Source organism: Bos taurus, chromosome 9 (genome assembly GCF_002263795.3).
Source record: "Bos taurus isolate L1 Dominette 01449 registration number 42190680 breed Hereford chromosome 9, ARS-UCD2.0, whole genome shotgun sequence".
Taxonomy (NCBI): Eukaryota; Metazoa; Chordata; class Mammalia; order Artiodactyla; family Bovidae; genus Bos; species Bos taurus.
The window spans coordinates 34,155,701-34,174,339 of NC_037336.1; the positions used below are offsets into that span (position 1 = coordinate 34,155,701).

Genomic DNA, 18,639 nt, shown 5'->3' on the forward strand with positions numbered 1-18,639 from the left:
TGGGTATCCTCGGTTTAGGGAAATCAGTGATTTGTTACTGGAGAAGAAGGTTCTGTGCAAAGGGGAGAGCCCGCTTGTTATTTTGGAAGCCAGTGTGGCTGGTGCATGGTGAACTGGTGTGGGAGTTTGCAGATTATGTAGGATCATTGGAGGATTTAGGTGGAAGAGGGACAAAGTGTGGAGACCAGTTAGGCCATGGCAATAATCTAAACAAAGACAGTGATGATTTGGACCAAAGCTACAGGACCAAACAGGTTCTGGATATATTTTGAAGGTGTCAGGATTTGATATGGGTTGTAAGAAAAGGATGAGTAAAGGGTGATATTTGGCAGGAACAACTGGAAAGATGAAGTTCTTTTGACCAAAATGACAAATGAGGAAGACAGAATGAGTTTGGCAAGGAAGTTGATAGCACCTTTAATCCACGGATTAAAGAAAAACACCAAGTAAAAACTTTTTTAATTTTCTAAATGATAATCAAAACACAGGTTATCAAAATAGGTGCAGTGAAGCAACCAATTTAAGCTTTATATTAGGAAAAGAAGGTTGGTCACAAGTTTTAATATTGTAAATGAAGTGCCCCTTTATCTCCTTTACTTTTTTATTAACAGAATTTTTGGTAAAACATTTTCAAATCTGTTGTATATTTACTGTAAAACATTCATATTTCAGGATGCTCAAGAGTGATTCTTTAATTTTTAATACTAAAGATAACTTCCAGTGCTAATGTAAGCAAGAGAACTGACTTCCAAATCTTTGTGTTACCTATTTGGGCATCATTAAGCATTTTTGGTTGATTTCTAATTTCCTTTTGACACAGAGACACTTCAGAGAACACCCATCTGAAAGTGGGTGATTTTTATGAGACAGACTGACTTTCTTTCAGTGTCTCATTTTTAATTTGTAGTTAAAGATGTTACAGGATAAGTGTGTTTCAAGCTCCGCAGACAGATAAACGATACAGTGGAGCCAAGCATCATGGGATCTGAAGCCAGAAGTGGGAAGCCCAGCCTCAGCACTAACCTTTACAGGTTATATAAACTTTTAAGATCATTCGAGTAACACGAAACAACGTATGTGAAAGCACACTGCAAATTCTCAAATAGGTTATCAGTATTTGTCATTAGAAATATATAGAAATGTATATATTCCTCTGAAGCAGTTCTGTTTTTTCTCTTCTGTTAATCTTTATTGCTAAAGAAAAATGTCCATGAGAGATTCATTGTATCATTTGTGTTTCTTTCTGCAAATAATGCAAAGTCACAGTTGCTACTTCCTAATATTAGCAGTCTTCAAAATGTGTTTTGAAGTTTATTTTTGCTTTTCTGTGCTTATGAGTTTTTTAGGCCACCTCGCTTTTCTCAGAGGTGCAGAATTGAGAATTCCCTATTTAAAGGTTAATCTTAATTCTCAAACAGTTCATGTGGCTACTTTCATTTAGTTAGGTGTTTCAAAGACTCGTTACCCTCCTAAGTGTAAACACCCATATGAAATTCTGATTCTGAGAGTTCCTCTAAATGGTAGTGAATCACTGCCTGATCACTGTTCTGAATCACTGATTCAGATCACTGATCTGAATCACTTCCAGCCTAACTAATCTTCCTGACTGACTCAACATAAAGGGACCAGAGTGATCTGTTACAATGTAAATCAGGTCATGTTCCTCTTTCGCTCATGACTGCTCCCTCCCCATCTCAGATTAAAGGCCCAGGTGTTGACAGTACAAGCGGCTCCCTGACCATCACCTGCACCTTGCAATTTCTCTGACCTTACCTCCTATTACTCTTGTCACCTACTCTGTGCTTCAGCCTCACTAGCCTCCTTGCTGTTCCTCAAATATGCAAGACAGGCTGTCCTCCTGCAAAGGGACTTCCTGTTCGCTGTATCTGGAATGCTCTTCCTCCCATGCCCTCGTGGTCTACTCCCTCATCTCCTTGGGATCTTCTTCACATATAACTTTTCAATGAGGCTACCTCAACCACTGTGCTTAAAATTACAGCCACTATTGATTCACTCTATCCTATTTTATTTTTCTCGTGACACTTTAAAATTACACTATGTATTATGTTTATTCTATTAGAATGTAAATTCCTTAGGGTCAGCGATTTTAGATACTGTTGTACTTTATGATATAGGGTAGCGCCTGACACAGAATAGGCACTCAAAAAATATATATAGTCTCTGAAGGAGTGAATCCTATGCAATGATAACATGGTATGGTTCTAAAAGCACTGGACCAGGGAGTTATAAAACTATCGCCCTTCTTTACAGTTACCATATGTGTTTGGATAAGACCCATCCTCTCTGGGTCTCAGCTTCCCTATCTGTGAAATGGGGCTGTTGGGCAAAAATTATCTTCGTGATGCTTTCTATGTGTAAAAATCTATGATTCCTCAAGGTCATGTATATACTGATGATAGTTGTGTGAAATCAAAGTTAGTGCTTAACATCTCTGACCCAAGGTGTCATAGCCACAAGAGAGGTATGTGTGGGTGGAGTTGTTACATTCCTAACACCCTAACACCTTGACACTAATGTTCTTGAACCAAATAACAAGATGGGGGCCTCCATTCTGGAGCACAACAAAGTGGGGACAACGTGAGTTTTAAGTGGGCTGCACTTCCAGCATTACCTTGCACATAAAGATGACGTATGCTGTTTCCAAGAAGCAGCATCTATACATGTTCCTTTTCTCCACCTCGTAAGGACCATTTCGATCACTTGTTCTCTTTTTTTCTCCTTCTCTTACTCTTCCTCCCTCTTCTCTCTGTCCCACAGGCACATATGCACTCACGGGTATATGCACTTTGCTTTGAATTTGAAAGGGACTGAGTAGAGAAAGAAGAGAAAATAAAGGAGTAAAAGAGGTGTGGAAGAAGATAGGGTTAGTGAAATGCAATATGATTTTTTAAATGTATGGAGGGAAAACAAACTTGGAGGTTAAAGTGGAAAGCTAAAATTTAAGTCAGATTACATTTTTGGCTTCCTGAAAGAAAATATAGTGAAGGTTGAGCCAGGGATGCCCCTAAGTTTGTGCAAAGTCCTAGGCAAACATTTCTGTGGGGTCTTTGGCGATAAAATAAGTAATGATATTAAAAGATGTATTTTATGGGCTCACGTAAGATCCAGTGGTTAACTGATGTAGAATAATAAAGAGAGACACCTACACATCAGTCTACTGTTTAATCAGTGTCCATGCACCATCCCTTCCTGCTCAGGTTGAACACCCATCTCTTCCTGTTCTTTATTGTCAGATAAACTGGTTCCATCTAATTTCATATCTCCTACAATGACTTTTTTAAACATAGCAGTGCTGATACTATTGTCAATACTGTGGCTCTTTGTAGTTTCTATCGAAACAATATAGTTCTTGCCTCTGCAGTATTCTAATACCATTTCGCGAGTGACATCATTACTCATTGACTCCATCATCATGGTGCTGCTCCTGAACACTGGCTTCCAGTGATTTTCTTGAAGAATGTACCTCTAGATGATGTCCACAAATACAATTCTTACTCAGGATATGCAGGAAAATGTGACTACCATTTGTTTTCCAGTCACGTTAAATTTACCATCTTCCAAAAATGTCTTGATTTCTTTGGGCCGTAATCACTGCATCCCTAGCCTGGGATCTGTGTTGGAGTTGGATGCACGCCGCCTTCCACACAGCGCCACCAGCTGGGAGGACCAGACAGGAAACTGCAGCGGAGCCAGAACAAGGGTCCCTTTTGCATGCAAGGAGGGAGTTGACCCACCCAGCAGAGCACAGCGTCATCACCCGGTCAGCAGCCAGAGAGGACCGCGATCGGAAGGCCGTCTGAGTACTTGTTGCCGCCGCCCCCACCCATCCACCCAGGTGCCCACCCTCACCCAACCACGCGCCCACTCTCACCCACTGCCTGGTCAGAGGCCGGCAGCCGGCGCGCAGTCCACCCTGAGCGTCCGCGGTGCTGCGCACGAACAGAGGGGCCGCCGTCACGGCCAACTCGGACGCTGTAGCCGGAAGCTGGCACCTCTGGTCGAAATACCCCCGGCACCCCAAACTCGGGGAAGAGGGTCGGGGAACGCACGGAAATAAAGAAACCGGCCCAAGCGGTAGGGCCCCAGAAAGTCTCCAAGAATGAGCTCAAAACGCAGAGCTTGCTGACCACAGGCAGCACAGAACTGCGTACTTACTCCGTTTTATTATTCTAACTCTGCCCGTAATAACTTGGATGGTTTTTGCTTTTCGCTTTATCTTCCCTGCAAAATAAAGGCCTTTCTCACAGTACTCTTAGGATCCATTAAATCATTAATGGGGTAAAGATGCTTGACATCATCAGAACTGTATGTTATACTCTTTCTCAAAAGCAGCTTTCTCAAATTCAAGTTATCTCCAAGGGAAGGAAAGGCAAGCATGAACTTACTAGCCAACTATTCTTAATTTATGAAATTTAATAAATAAAACACCACATGGATCAGGATTAGTTTTTTCCCTTTGGCATTTGTTTTCCTACGTTTCAAATGCTGGATTATATCCACAATATGTCATCGAGTATAACATATGGTTCTGTTGATGTCATTAACTGGCAAGGACACAAGACAAATGTAATTTAAATATTTTTATTTGTTTGGATTGAAACATCTATAGAAACATAAAATGTATATTCAGCTGTTCTTTCAGCACTTTAGAACACCTTTAGAATATTTTATATTTTTATATTATAGTATAAATATATTTGTTTTCCTAGAGCAGCAGTTCCCTAGGGCAGAGTATCAATGCATAAATGCTTATGCTAGAAAGTACCTTGAAGAGGCCTTAATCCAAAGCATGTCACTTGTGACAGGCTTGTGGGGTCATAAACTCCTGAAATGTATCGATATGTGTGTTTATTTCCTATCTCCCACTGTAGCCAATCACCACGAACTTAGTGGCTTAAAACAATGCAAATGTATAATCTTACAGTTTGTAACTGTGAGAATAGTATATATTTCTTACTGTCAAACACAGGTCAGACACAGGTCTCAGTGGGCTCCAATCAAGGTGTCAGCAGGACTGTGTTCCTTTTAGGGGTTCTGGGAAGAATCCATTTCCCAGCCTTTCCAGCTTCTAAAAGCTGGCTGCATCCTTGGCTCAGGATCCTCGTTATCTTTAAATTAGCCCAACTATGGCTAATTTCTCAGACGTCACCCTGACACTCCACGACACTCCTCTTTCATTGCCACTTGGTCTGACTTTGGTTCCTCCTCTTATAAGAGTCTCTGTGATTACAGTGAGTCCACCAGGATATTCCAGTATAATATCCCTGTCTCAAGATCCTTAACTTGATGACATCTGCGGTGTCTCTTTTGCCATGCAAAGTATAAAGTAAGATTCACAAATTCTAGGGCTTAGAATGTGAACATGTTCAGAAGACCAACATTTAGTCTACCACAGTACACAGCCTCTGAGGTATGTGGGCCTGTGTGGGTATGTTTGCACAGCCTCTGGATATTTCTTCAAGATAAATTTTCCCGGAATGGCCCTTCAAAGGGTCTGTGACTCAGGATAGTTTAAACACTTAACTCCCACCATTTGATCAGCCTATCTTGTGGAAGGGAAATTAGTTCCAGAGAGATTGACTTGTACAAGACAGTATGAATGATGAGAGAGTGTGTTTTCCTTTGTTCCACTTTGACCCTTTATAACTATACCCTATCAAAAACAAATCGACAGATTATAGCAGTGTTCTGCCACTACCAGAATGAGAACGTGAACACCGGAGATTCCTGGGCAAGCTTGCAGTTAGTCTGTAGCTAATAAAATCACTGTCGCTGGTTGTTGAGTAGTTCAGGTCCAGAGTGACAGCAGACAAGTCACTTTGCTAAGAACAACACTGCCTTGAAAGTGAACCGTTATATGTGTAGGTGCAGTGGAAGTAGAAAGAGATAGGCAGGTAAGATAGGCATCTTATTTTTAGAACTCAGGATGTTTTAGTGATTCACAGACAGGGGTAGGAGGAGAACCCCCTGACGTCTACAAGGCCCTGGAAGGTTTGTGATACGCCTCATGTTGCTGTATTCAGTGCTATGGAGTGCAGTGTCAAAAGTCAGACTAGCAGGGAACTTTAGCAAACTGCTTGACTTCTCTATCTCAGTCTACCTCATCCATAAAATGGGAGAACTTATTTTATTTGGGTCAAATAAGACTGGATGCAAATTATGAACAATGATTCACCAGTTACCAAATAAAAATAATTATATCTTAAGAAAGCATTTTATTCATATAAGAATTTACACCACTCAGAATTCCTTCACATTCTCTATGTCATTAATGTCATTTCAGCAATTCATTTTCTAATATGTGACTCTACCATTTTGCTGTAAAGAAAGAATGGGGTCATTTGTTTAAATTAGCTTCATAATACATAAATAGTAAGAATTCTTTTGGGCGTCCCAGATGGCTCAAGGGTAAAGAATCTGCCTGCAATGCAGGAGATGCAGGTTTGATCCCTGGGTCACAAAGATATCCTGGGGAAGAAAATGGCAACCCACTCCAGTATTCTTGCCCAGGAAATCCCATGGACGGGGATCCTGGTGGGCTGTAGCCTATGGGCTCTCAAAAGAGTCAGATACAACTTAGTGACTAAGCAACAACAAAAGAATTCCTTTTACAGTGGCTGCTGTGGCCACCACTATACTTGAGTGCAGCCATCTGTCTATACCATGAGAGGGCAGCAGAGGAAACAAAACTTGAAAAACATTTCTGACGTTCTAGTGAGTCGGACACTACAGAAGTGACTTAGCGGCTGCAGCAGCAGCAGCAGCAGTGTACTGAGATTAGAGTTTAATTGTGCTTGGTGGTTTGAGTTTGAGCAAGCTCCAGGATTTGGTGATGGACAGGGAAGCCCGGCATGCTGAGACTGAGTCCGTGCTGAGTCTATGAGGTCGCAAAGAGGCCAACACGACTGAGCGATTGAACTGAACTGAACAGAAGAGTAATTCAGGGTCAGGGACAATGAAATTTGTCTCTCTGAAAGTACCATCATTGCTCCTTGGTCCAGAGGTCACATTTATAACTGTGCCCCACAGCTCACGGAGCCAATTGTATAGCTGTCTACTCTAAGGACAGCTTGCCAACATCTACTCCTTTAGTAACCAAAATTATGCCAAATTTTGGTAGGTTTGTTTAGAAGCTAAAATGAAAACTCTAAACCATATATTTTGATGTAGCAAATAGCTGCTGAGTCTTGCATTTGGAAGGCCTCTGATTGGTTGTGATATTTCAAGGTTTTAAGGTTAATGTGATTTCCCCTTGTGCTACAAACAGAATGCAAGAAAAATTTGTAAAATCACATTGTTGTTTCTTATTACAATCATCGGAGAAGGCAATGGCAACCCACTCCAGTACTCTTGCCTGAAAAATCCCATGGACGGAGGAGCCTGGTAAGCTGCAGTCCATGGGGTCGCTAAGAGTCGGACACGACTGAGCGACTTCACTTTCACTTTTCACTTTCATGCATTGGAGAAGGAAATGACAACCCACTCCAGTGTTCTTGCCTGGAGAATCCCAGGGACAGGGGAGCCTGGTGGGCTGCCGTATATGGAGTCGTACGGAGTCGGACACGACTGAAGCGACCTAGCAGCAGCATTACAATCACATGCTAGAATTTTTTTAATGGAACTGGAGACTGAGAACAGAGAAAGAAGACAAAGATGATGAGTATAAGTATTATTCTGCAGTTCAGCTTTGGAAAGCATAAATAAGCAGGGTAAAACACGTCTAAACATTGGAATTGTATTTGTCTCCTGGGAAGGAGGCAGCTTGGATTATGGGAGGCAGATGTGGGAGCTGATGAAGGTAAGAAATGAGCAAGTCTGTATTTATGCCAAGCCACAGCATTTGATGTAGTATCCAAAACCACCTGGTAGCAAAATGTAAGGTAATATTAGCACATAATTGATTTTAATTATATGTTTTAAACTTACATAAATCCATTAAGCATAAAGGAGAGGAAGCACAATGTTCTTAATGGAAAAGTTTTGTCCAACTGGCTATGGAACAGAAGAATATTCTTGGACCAAAAAAAAATAAATAAAATTGGCAATTTAATTTAATTTGAAATAGATAAGATACAATAAAACTCAAGAATGCGTACTATCCTTTAAATGTTCATACAGATGCTATAAAACCCTTTGAAGCTATACAGAAGAGTTCCAAAATACTTACAATCCTTTGACCGAAAGTGAAAGATCATGATAAAGTGGTCCAAAAGATAAACTGTATGCAATACTCTGAAACAGCTTGATTTAGAAAGTACTTCTAGAATTTAGTGGAAAGAAACTTTCCTGGTGTCAGTATAGGAACAACTATTCTTTCTGATAATATAAAGTTTTAACCTCATACACTCTGATTTTGATAACTGAAAATCTTACTAGAGTATTTATTCCAATTTCTGTATATTATTCTATCAGAGTATATTTCCTGAAAACTAATAAAATAACTCAGATCATGGTATAATATGTTACTTTAACTAGTGTATCCCAATACAAAAAAACTTCAAAGAGTCTCAGAGCCATGGGATTTGGAGCTGGAGAAGATGCCAAAGAACAAAGTGGAGGTGGCCTTCCATAATGTGTTGTTGTTCAGTCACTCAGTCATGTCTGACTCTTTGTGACCCCATGGACTGCAGCATACTGGCTCCCCTGTCCTTCACCGTCTCCTGGAGCTTGCTCAAACTCATGTCCATTGAGGGGGTGATGCCATCCAACCATCTCGTCCCCTTCTCCTCCTGCCTTCAATCTTTCCCAGTATCAGGGTCTTTTCTAATGAGTCAGCTCTTCGCATCAGGTGCCCAAAGTATCAGAGCTTCAGCATCAGTCCTTCCAATGAATATTCAGGATTGATTTCCTTTAGGATTGACTGGTTTGATCTCCTTGCAGCCCAAGGGACCCTCAAGAGTCTTCTCCAGCACCACAGTTCGAAAGCATCAATTCCATAATTACACAGCTCATTTATATCAGAGCAGACCAAGACCCTACTTCCAAACTTACTTCCATTTTTTAAAGATCCCTCTTGTCATGTCACATCAGAATTGTATACAGAATTAGATAAGTGGAATAACTTTTCTCGGCCACTTGAAAAAATCAGTACACTAACATTTTTTTAAAAGTAGAATGCCAGTGAATGTCTAGAGAGGAAAGCTCAGAAGCAAACTTGGTGATATTTTCCTTTTAATAGAAACAACCTAAGCTACTAGCGCTCTAGAAGATTGTACACTTATTCACCTGTATATGTATAAACATCTTATTAGACTTAGAAAGGATCTCAAGAATTCATTTAGTTCAGTTCCTTCCCTTCCAGCAGATAAGGTATCACTATCCCAATCTACAGATGCAACAGTTGAATTCCAGAGAGACTAACCAATTTGCTCAGTAAGTGATGGAGAGGGAGGAACAGGTCTCCTGTCCTGGCAAACTACTATAATATGTATCTCTTATTGGTTAAAAAAAAATAGTCTTCTTAATATTCAACTTTATTGTTTCTATTAAATTTGAAAGACCCATAATTTCACACGAAATGGACTCTTCCATGATTGTAAGATTACCAGGTAAGCGACTGCATTTTAGATGGTCAGATTCTCTGGTCTCCTTGAAAATGAATCTTGAAAGTCACCTTGACTACTGGAAGTTGGTCCATTGCCCAGTAAGTAGCCATTATTTTGCTTAAAAGATAAAGAAAAACCCTCACTTTGCTTATTTTGACCAATGAACCAGTTGTTCAAGTGAATGTGGCAAAAATCAGACATGAGACTATATATATATAAGAAATAATGAAGATAAAATAGAAAACTGCCAAATATTAGAAGTAAAAATTTAGGTAGGTCTTCCCTTTTAGAGTTTAGGTAATAGATATACAAATATAGCTTACAGCCTTCCTTCCTAAAATGGGTTTTGAGTACAAAGGTGTGATAACAAAAAGACATAGATGCTGTCCTGGTAGTGGAACACAGGGGGAACTTTCTAGAATAAACTTTCTATATCATAGCTGTAAAAATGTTTCCACTATGGAGATGCCACAAATAACATTTATAACACCAGTGAGGATACAATATGTGTCCATCTTTCCTTGGGCATGGCAAGATGACTCAAGACCTTCTTGCCTGGGCTTCCCCCCTACATGGTAACAATTTATAAAGGTTTTTTTTTTTTAATCTTGATTCCCAAAAGATCAGATATTTAAGCTTGAGGAAAGAGGAAGAAGCAGTGAAAAGTCGCTGGGGATTATACAGAGGGAGAAAAATTTAAAAACAAAACTTAGAAATGGCGAAAATAATGATAAAAGACAAGCAATGCAAAGAGGAAGGGCAAAAATAACATTTATGAGCACTTATTTTATGAAAGGCACTGTGCTGAGTACTTAGCTTGTATTATCATATTTAATTGTCATATGTGTCCTCACAAATCTCAGAAGTAGCTGCTATCTGAATGCAGATACAAAATAGCTCTCGAAGATACTCACTTTTGCACAGCTACTAAGTAACAAAACTAGGATCCAAATTTTGATATGACTACAATTTTCATATTTGTAAAAAAAAAAAATCAGGCCAATATATGCACTACAAGACCATCAGTGAAATTTCAAAACGAGAAATTGTTACCATGATCAGATAAATTGATTTCGGAAATAGCATTTCAGATGAACTGACATAAACAAATATCAGAAGAGAGAGAAAAAGATGAAGGGATTACATGGAAACTTTGTCCTTATAAAAATAAAATATTTGAATTGTGCAAGGTGCTATGATTGAGGTTTTAATTCAATACCTCCTGATCTGCCTTCCTCATTATCTTCATCCACCCTGCCTCCAAGGAAGCTGTAGTTACCTTGCACGTCATTACCCATGCAGAGAAAGCTGGGGACTGACATCTCTCTCCAGTCCTGACATGAAGGAATATGGATGTGTCTGACATCTTCATTTCCGGGAATGACGCCAAATAGCTTCTTTATACGCTGCAGGATGAGGAGCCGGGAATGCTGCGCTGCGGCTTGTTCAAAGAGCTCCCTCTCATTGTGGAGGTGGTTGGTAAAGTAGCAGTGCTGCAGGGAGGTGAGGGGTGAGCAGCACCTCGCCAAAGAGTAGGAGACTAGGGCGGTGATGGTTGCCAAGGTGATCAGAATCCAGCCCAGCATCTTCACATAATCATTCAAAAGAAAAACAGAAAGCATCAATATATTAAATATTCAAGAAACAACCATGATGGGAGGGATCCCCACAAATCTGAGAACTAAAATATGGGTAAGAAATTTGCTTTTCTAGTCTTTAGCATATTGACAGGTGCTATTCATTTGATCCTGGGTGCAGGTGTGACACAGGATATAGGCCCAACCATTTTCAACTTGGCTTTGGGATTACCAAGGATTTTTGGATTGGGGAAATTTCCAAAGATTTTGAAGTGGGTTCTAGATACTGTCCTGGAAGTGGCAAACATTATAACCTGCCTATTATCTTTGCATAAGGGACATAAACCACATTTTTTATTTTAGTTTAAGCATCAGGTGTAGGCCTATACATTTCTTTGGACACTTAATAAATATTTAATAATGATAGTGATGAAAATTATGATATAATAGATAATGGTAGTTTTATAAGCTACCAAGCTCAATGATGTGCCAGCAAGTATTCACTGACATTTCTTCCCAAATGACTATTTCCTTTTATTTTTTTGTGACTGAAGAAAGTTAATGAGCAGACTCTCATGCCCTTAAATGTGCACCACCTATTGTTTTCCTTTTCATCTTCCTCTCCCTTCAAATAATCTTTTGCTGGCCAGTTTTATGGTTGGTTTTTGAAATATACTTTGAAAGGAAAGTCAACTAGATTTTATTTGCAACTATTTAGTTTCCACTTTTAAAGACTGACAAATAACAAATAACTGTTTTCTATGCTTAGAATCCTTTTTTTTTCTTTTCATTATTCTTTTTTCAATATTTAGTGGTTGTTATGTAGAGTGAGACAGATGGGCTGCACACATTTAGGGAAACCACCAGTATGCAGCCAGAATCTAAATGGAGAAGGTCTGTTCCACAGCTTGTGATTCACCAACAGGCCTGGAATCACCAGTGTGTGCACAGCAAGATAGCTTCACTCTAGAGAGGCTGAAGCCTACAAAGTGATACTCATCATGTCATGATTTAACTTATTAGAGGCCAGCATGGTTGAGGAAAGGTCATCACAGATGCCCATTAATTCATCAGCTATCATTTACTGAGCCCGAGGTTGACCTCCCACCATCTGTTGTACATACTGCTTGGTTCCTGGGACACAGATCCAGATAATTTTAGATATATTCTCTCTTTCCAAATCTTTAAGCCTAAAGAAGGAGTCAAAATATAAAGCCAAAAAAATACAGTAAAATAGGATAGTTTTGTTAGGCGTAAACACAAAGCCCAAGGAAGGACAATGAAGACACATGAACTTGTTTAAAGGAGAAGAGTGTCAGGGAGCACTTCCCAGGAGAGATGGTGAGGCTCAAACTTAATTTATTAAAGACAAATTCACCAGATGCAAGAGGTTGAGGAGAATTCCAATTAGGGAAGAAGTCAGAAGAAGAAGCATGTGAAGAGTTGGGAAAACCCCAAGAAGTTGAATTCACAAAGTCATAGGAATCATATGGGGAAATGGTCAGGGGCCACATATTGAAGGATATTGTATGTCAGGCCAAGAATCTGGATTTGTGCTTAGGCTGGTAGAAAATCACTGAAGGACTTTATATGGGTGACAGTGCATGGAGCAGGGGTAGAGGGAGGGTTCATCATTCAATTTGCAGTTAGATGATTTGGGCATGGGTATAGAAGGTATCGAAATGGGATGAAATAAATGTCCAGAAGGTACAGGCAGAGACAGGATTTAAGCTTAATTTGATCTGGTGGTCAACCCAGAATTATCTGACAGAAAGATAGTACATATTCCTCAAATGAGATTGGAGTATGAGGTAACTGTAGAAGGTGGGAGGGCAAATAGAAACAGCCCCTGGTCTTTGGCTAGCTTGATAAGCCATTTATTAGCTCTATAAACTTATGAAAGTTATCAACTCTTTGAGTTTCAGTTTCCTCACCCATAAAATAAGGTTGATTATACCTACCTCTTAGGATTATGAAGATTAGAATTAAGATATAACGTATTCGTACACTATAGGATAAGCATCTCAATAAATATTAGCGGTCAATAAATATCACTTAGTTGTGTCCAACTCTGCGACTCCATGGACTATAGCCCACCAGGCTCCTCTGTACAAGGAATACTCCAGGCAAGAATACTGGACTGGGTTGCCATTCCCTTTTCCAGGGGATATTCCCAACCCAGGGATTGAACCCTGGTCTCCTGCATTGCAGGCAGGTTCTTTGCTGTCTGAGCCACCAGGGAAAACCAAATATTGGTGGTGTTGTCACTAAATCAAAAAATCCACTTGCTCATGGTACTCAGAGTTATAAAACTGTCTTTTCACAGAAGTCTGTGTATCATGAGACAAGACGTTTTATTTTGACCTTAAGAACATCTCACCATTATGTATTAAACCTTAGTTTTTTAAAGAAAGAACATTTTTTAAAGTCAAAATTGTCCCACTGATTTTTTCACTTTTCACAGCTCCTCTGCTTGACATTTAAGGCCAGTATAAATAGGTTCAGACAAATCCTTTCTTAATAAGATTTCTAATTTTGTTTCAACTGGTGCATATGTAACACTTCAATATTGTTGTGTTGACAGTAATTTTTTCAACTAAATATCATCAGCACTTTTAAATTTTAATAACTGAAAAGTGATGGGTCAAGAGAGGCCTTTGCAATAAGTAGTTTAAAAATTAATGTGTTTTTCTCAATATTCAATAATAACCTATATGGGAAAATAATCTGAAAAATAATAAAAGCATAGATAGATGGGTATGTATAACTGAATCACTTTGTTGTATACTTGAAACTAACACAACATTGTAAATCAACTATGCTGCAATATAAAATAAAAAGCAAATTAAAAAACATGAATCTGTTCTTACGGCATTGCAGTGATTTGAAATACGTTTTTCTCCCAAATCCCTGGGAGAAATCAGGGATGAACACCAATGATTCTTTCTGTACTGACAAAAATGTACTTTTACATCTTTAGATTCAACATATAAACCTAGTAGGTTTAGGCCTTCCCGTCACTTGACTCCACTCCCTCCCACAAACCTATCTAATGGCACGAAATTTAGAACTATCATCAGTGTTTATTTTTAATTATAATTAAGCCTCCTGTAATTTTAGATGTGATTTAAATATATAAGAATGCATATTGAAGAATATATATGCAGAAAGATGGGATTTAGTAATAATATTTTTAATAACAATATCTAAAATTCCTTGTTGAAGAAAAGTTATGACCAACCTAGACAGCATATTAAAAAGCATGGACATTATTTTGCCAACAAAGGTCCATCTAGTCAAAGCTATGGTTTTTCCAGTAGTCATGTATGGATGTGAGAGTTGGACCATAATGAAAGCCGAATGCCAAAGAACTAATGCTTTTGAACTGTGGTATTGATGAAGACTGTTGAGAGTCCCTTGGACTGCAAGGAGATCAACCAGCCCATCCTAAAGGAAATCAGTCCTGAATATTCATTGGAAGGACTGATGCTGAAGCTGAAACTCCAATAGTTTGGCCACCTGATGCGAAGAACTGACTCACTGGAGAAGACCCTGATACTGGGAAAGACTGAAGGCAGGAGGAGAAGGGGATGACAGAGGATGAGATGGTTGGATGGCGTCCTTGACTCAATGGACACGAGTTTGAGCAATCTCTGGGCATTGGTGATAGACAGGAAAGCCTGGCATGCTGCAGTCCATGGGGTCAAAAAGAGACACAAGTGAGCAACTTAACTGAAAATTCCTTGTTTTTAATATATAATAGATTCTGAACACAGTACTGAGTGCTTTAGATGCATTAACTTGTTTATTACTCACTCCAACCCTATATGACAGATCATATTAACAATATCTCCATTTTACAGCTGAGAAAAGTGAAGCATGGATAAGTTAGATAACTTGCTTAAGGTTTTGCAGGTTAATACATGGTAAAGCAAGCCTCAAATGCAGGTCTGCTCACTCCAAAGCCCAACATCCTAACCATATTTATGCAGCTGCTCAGTAGAAATCTAACTGATGAGTGGCATCCAGTTTGTGTTCTATAATCAGACAATATGAGAAGCAGCAGGAATGGAAAATGTTTCCAGTGATTGTAGTTAACATGAGATTGCTGTTGTTCAGTGGCTAAGTCCTATTCAGTTCTTTTGCGACCCCATGGATTACAGCCTGCCGGGCTCCTCTGTTCTTGGGACTTCCCAGGCAACAACTGGAGTGGGCTGCCATTTCTTCCTCCAGGGGATCTTCCCTACCCAGGGATCAAACACGCATCTCCTGCACTGCAGGCAGATTCTTTACCATAGAGCCACCAGGGACGTGCCAGTTAATACAGGATAGCAGAGCTGAAAATAAAAAGCAAGAACTTACCTGTGACTGGTATCTGTGTAGAAGAGCTACTTCGTCTCTGACCAGGATCATATTGGGTGGAACTGGTCTGCAGCATGGAAACCTGGCTAGGATCTCTTGCTGTTCGCCGGCACTAATATTGTCAAACGCTCGGTAATGGTCCACAGATGCGAATTCACTTGCCGCACATTCGTAGTACGTGCCTGTCAGCAGGGTCACCGCCAGCCACGTTAATGGAGCAACAAGTGCCCTTCCGGTGATGCTGAAGAAGTGAAGGCAAGCCAGCTTGCGCTCCAGGAGGCTGATTCTCCGGAGCTGAGGGACACAGCTGCAGCAGTATTCACTGGTGATTGTCCACGTCTGGCTTCTCAGAGCAAAGCCGGCAACCAGAAGGATTAAGGCAGGAATGATCAGAAAAGCAGAACCATAGTAGAAATTTTTCCCAACCTGACAGGGACAACTGAATGTGAAAGAGGAGAAGAGTTGTTGCCCACCGATAGTCAAAGCAGCAATTAAAGTGTTGATAAATGTTCCACTTCTCTGCAGAGAAGACACAATGTCCCCGAGAGCTGGGCTCATCTTGAGAAGCTCCTTCACAAATCAGCTCGTAGCCCTTTCTGATCATTAGACTCCACCAGCTATAACCATTTTATGGGATCTTACTGGTTTAACTGGTTGTGTCAGGCGACCCAACATCCTTACATGTTTAAAGGATTCTAGCATCTTTCCTTGTGTACTTTGTGAATCCTGAGCTAATAAATGAACTTCAGAGTACAGCCGGAGGGACCTGAGGGAGAGATTCATCTGGCTTGAGTAACAGGGGAAACTTCTTCAGTATAGTAAAGTAAAGTAAAGTAAAGTAAAGTAAGGTCGCTCAGTCGTGCCCGACTCTTTGCGACCCCATGGACCAGAGCCCACCAGGCTCCTCTGTTCATGGGATTCTCCAGGCAAGAATACTGGAGTGGGGTGCCATTTCCTTCTCCATCTTCAGTATATCTTTCTACTAGAAAGAGGATGACTTGATTGCAAAGCAAACTGCTGCCATCTTTCTATGTGCTCCTTTGTGTGACACAAAATGCTTAGCACCAGCAAATACAGTACTGAAGAAAATCAGAACATTCTTACCCTTGTACTAGTCCAAGATTTTGTTACCATAAAATTATAGCATAAAGAATCGTGGAAGTTATCTAATACTAGAACAATCGAAATGTAGGGCTGTCTGGAGCATCCGTAATTTCAGAGTTCTTCCATATAGATTCCAAAAGTTTTCCCAAAAGATACGAGCAAGACCTGGGTACCCCTAAAGTCAAATCACAACAAAAACACTCTACCTTTGCATAAAAATATGTTTGTGTTGACAGAACATAATGTAACAATGTGTTGTCTTTAAAGTTAAGTTGCAAATTTGTTAATATGGTATCATTTGTTATGTGAAAATATATTTGGGTAATAAAGTTATATACATATAGATAAGAAATTATATGATCACACATAAAATGTCTATATTTAATCATCAAATGCTTTTTGTTTAAAGAGTGGCTTTTTAAAACCATATTGCTTTGGCTTATAAAAAATGAATAAGATACAAATTTCTCTTCTTAAATAAATCTCAGCTGGCCTTGGTTAAATATATCATCAGTGAATTGAAACATAATGCTGAGGAACTAACCCAAAGTGCAGTATGAAAAGACAAAGAAATAAAAGAGTATATTTTAAAAAGCAGTTAAAGGGAATAGAAAACAGATTAAGCAACTCCATGACCTGTCTAATAGGAGTTCTGGGGGGGAAAATGAAGGAATAGACAATATTTGAAGAGAAATAACTGAGAATTTTGCAGAATCAAAGAAAGTTCTCACATCAGGAAAGTGTTATCTATTTCAAATAGTTTCACTAAAGATAAATTCACACTGGACACATCATATTAAAACTGCACAGTGTGAAAAACATAAAGTCTTAAAAGCTGTCAAAAATAAAAGATAACCTATCAAAAAGTGGCAATATATTGACAGCACACTTCAGTAACAATAGAGACCAGAAGACAATATCTTCAGAGTTCTTAATACCAGCTAAACCATCATTTGAAATAGAGCAAAACAAAGACAGCACACAGAGACTAAGGGAATTTACCACCCATAGAACCTCATTAAGAGGATTATTAAAGGATATGTTTCAGCAAGGAGAAAAATAAACTCTAAGGAAAGACATAGGAGCAAAAAATACTGATGAGTACAAGTATATTTTTAAAGTTCCTTTATTTATTAGTTATTTCTATAAATAACCACATTTTATTTCAAAAGATACAAATAAGATAATCCATGGTTATAGTAAGATATCACTACATATCTGATGTAATGGCAAAAACTAAAAAGGTACTCCATACCAACTGTCGGTAAGGACTGTAGAGCAACTAACTCATATACACTCACGTTGGGAATGTAAAATGAGACAATCACTTTTGAAAATTGTCAGTTTCCTTAAAAGTTACTTGTATATACCTCCCATACAACATAACTTACTTCCTGGTTATTTACTCAAGAGAAATGAAAGCAAACGTCCACACGAAAACCTGTACATGGATGACACAAGCTTTATTTACAATAGCTGCAAACTGGAAACAACACAAAAGCCATGCACAGACTGTTTTATATCCCTGTAAGGGAAATTTACTCAGAAAAATATGAGGAATAAGCTATTAATATATACAGTAACAAGAATTGATTAAAAATAATTTTCTAAAGGGAAGAATTCAGGCAAAAGAATACATAATGTATGACATTTATATAAAATCCTCGAAAGCGTTAATTAACCTCTACTGATAGAAAACAAACTAGTGCTTACCTAGAGAGTGGAGGAGAAGAAATAAGAAGAGAGGGTTTGCCAGGGGCGTGGGAAGACCTGTGGGGGAATGTATAAATTTGAACCACGATTTTAATTTATGGGGGTGACTCAGTGATGACAGAGAGGCCAATGTCATCAAAAGGAAATTTTATTACTTACATTTATTAAGAGAAAGGGGCATACCAGTCCATGCAGGGCCACTTGGGGAAGCACCGGGTTGGGCTGGAGGCAGAAAAGGAGGAGGGGAAGCCGAAGCCAGAGCGTTCCCTGGGGTTTCTGTGGGAAAGTCAAAGCAGGTGAAGGGAAAGAGCTTAGAA

At 39.3% G+C, this 18,639-nt stretch overlaps 1 protein-coding gene across 1 annotated transcript; it reads right to left on the reverse strand.

Moving 5' to 3' along the window:
- Positions 1-8,050: 8,050 nt before the first annotated feature.
- On the reverse strand, positions 8,051-16,092 carry CALHM4 (calcium homeostasis modulator family member 4). Its single transcript, NM_001101133.1, is given in 2 exon segments — positions 8,051-11,152; positions 15,506-16,092. Coding segments are annotated over 2 exon segments (951 nt in total). The 5' UTR covers positions 16,064-16,092; the 3' UTR covers positions 8,051-10,759.
- Between the last annotated feature and the right edge of the window lie 2,547 nt (positions 16,093-18,639).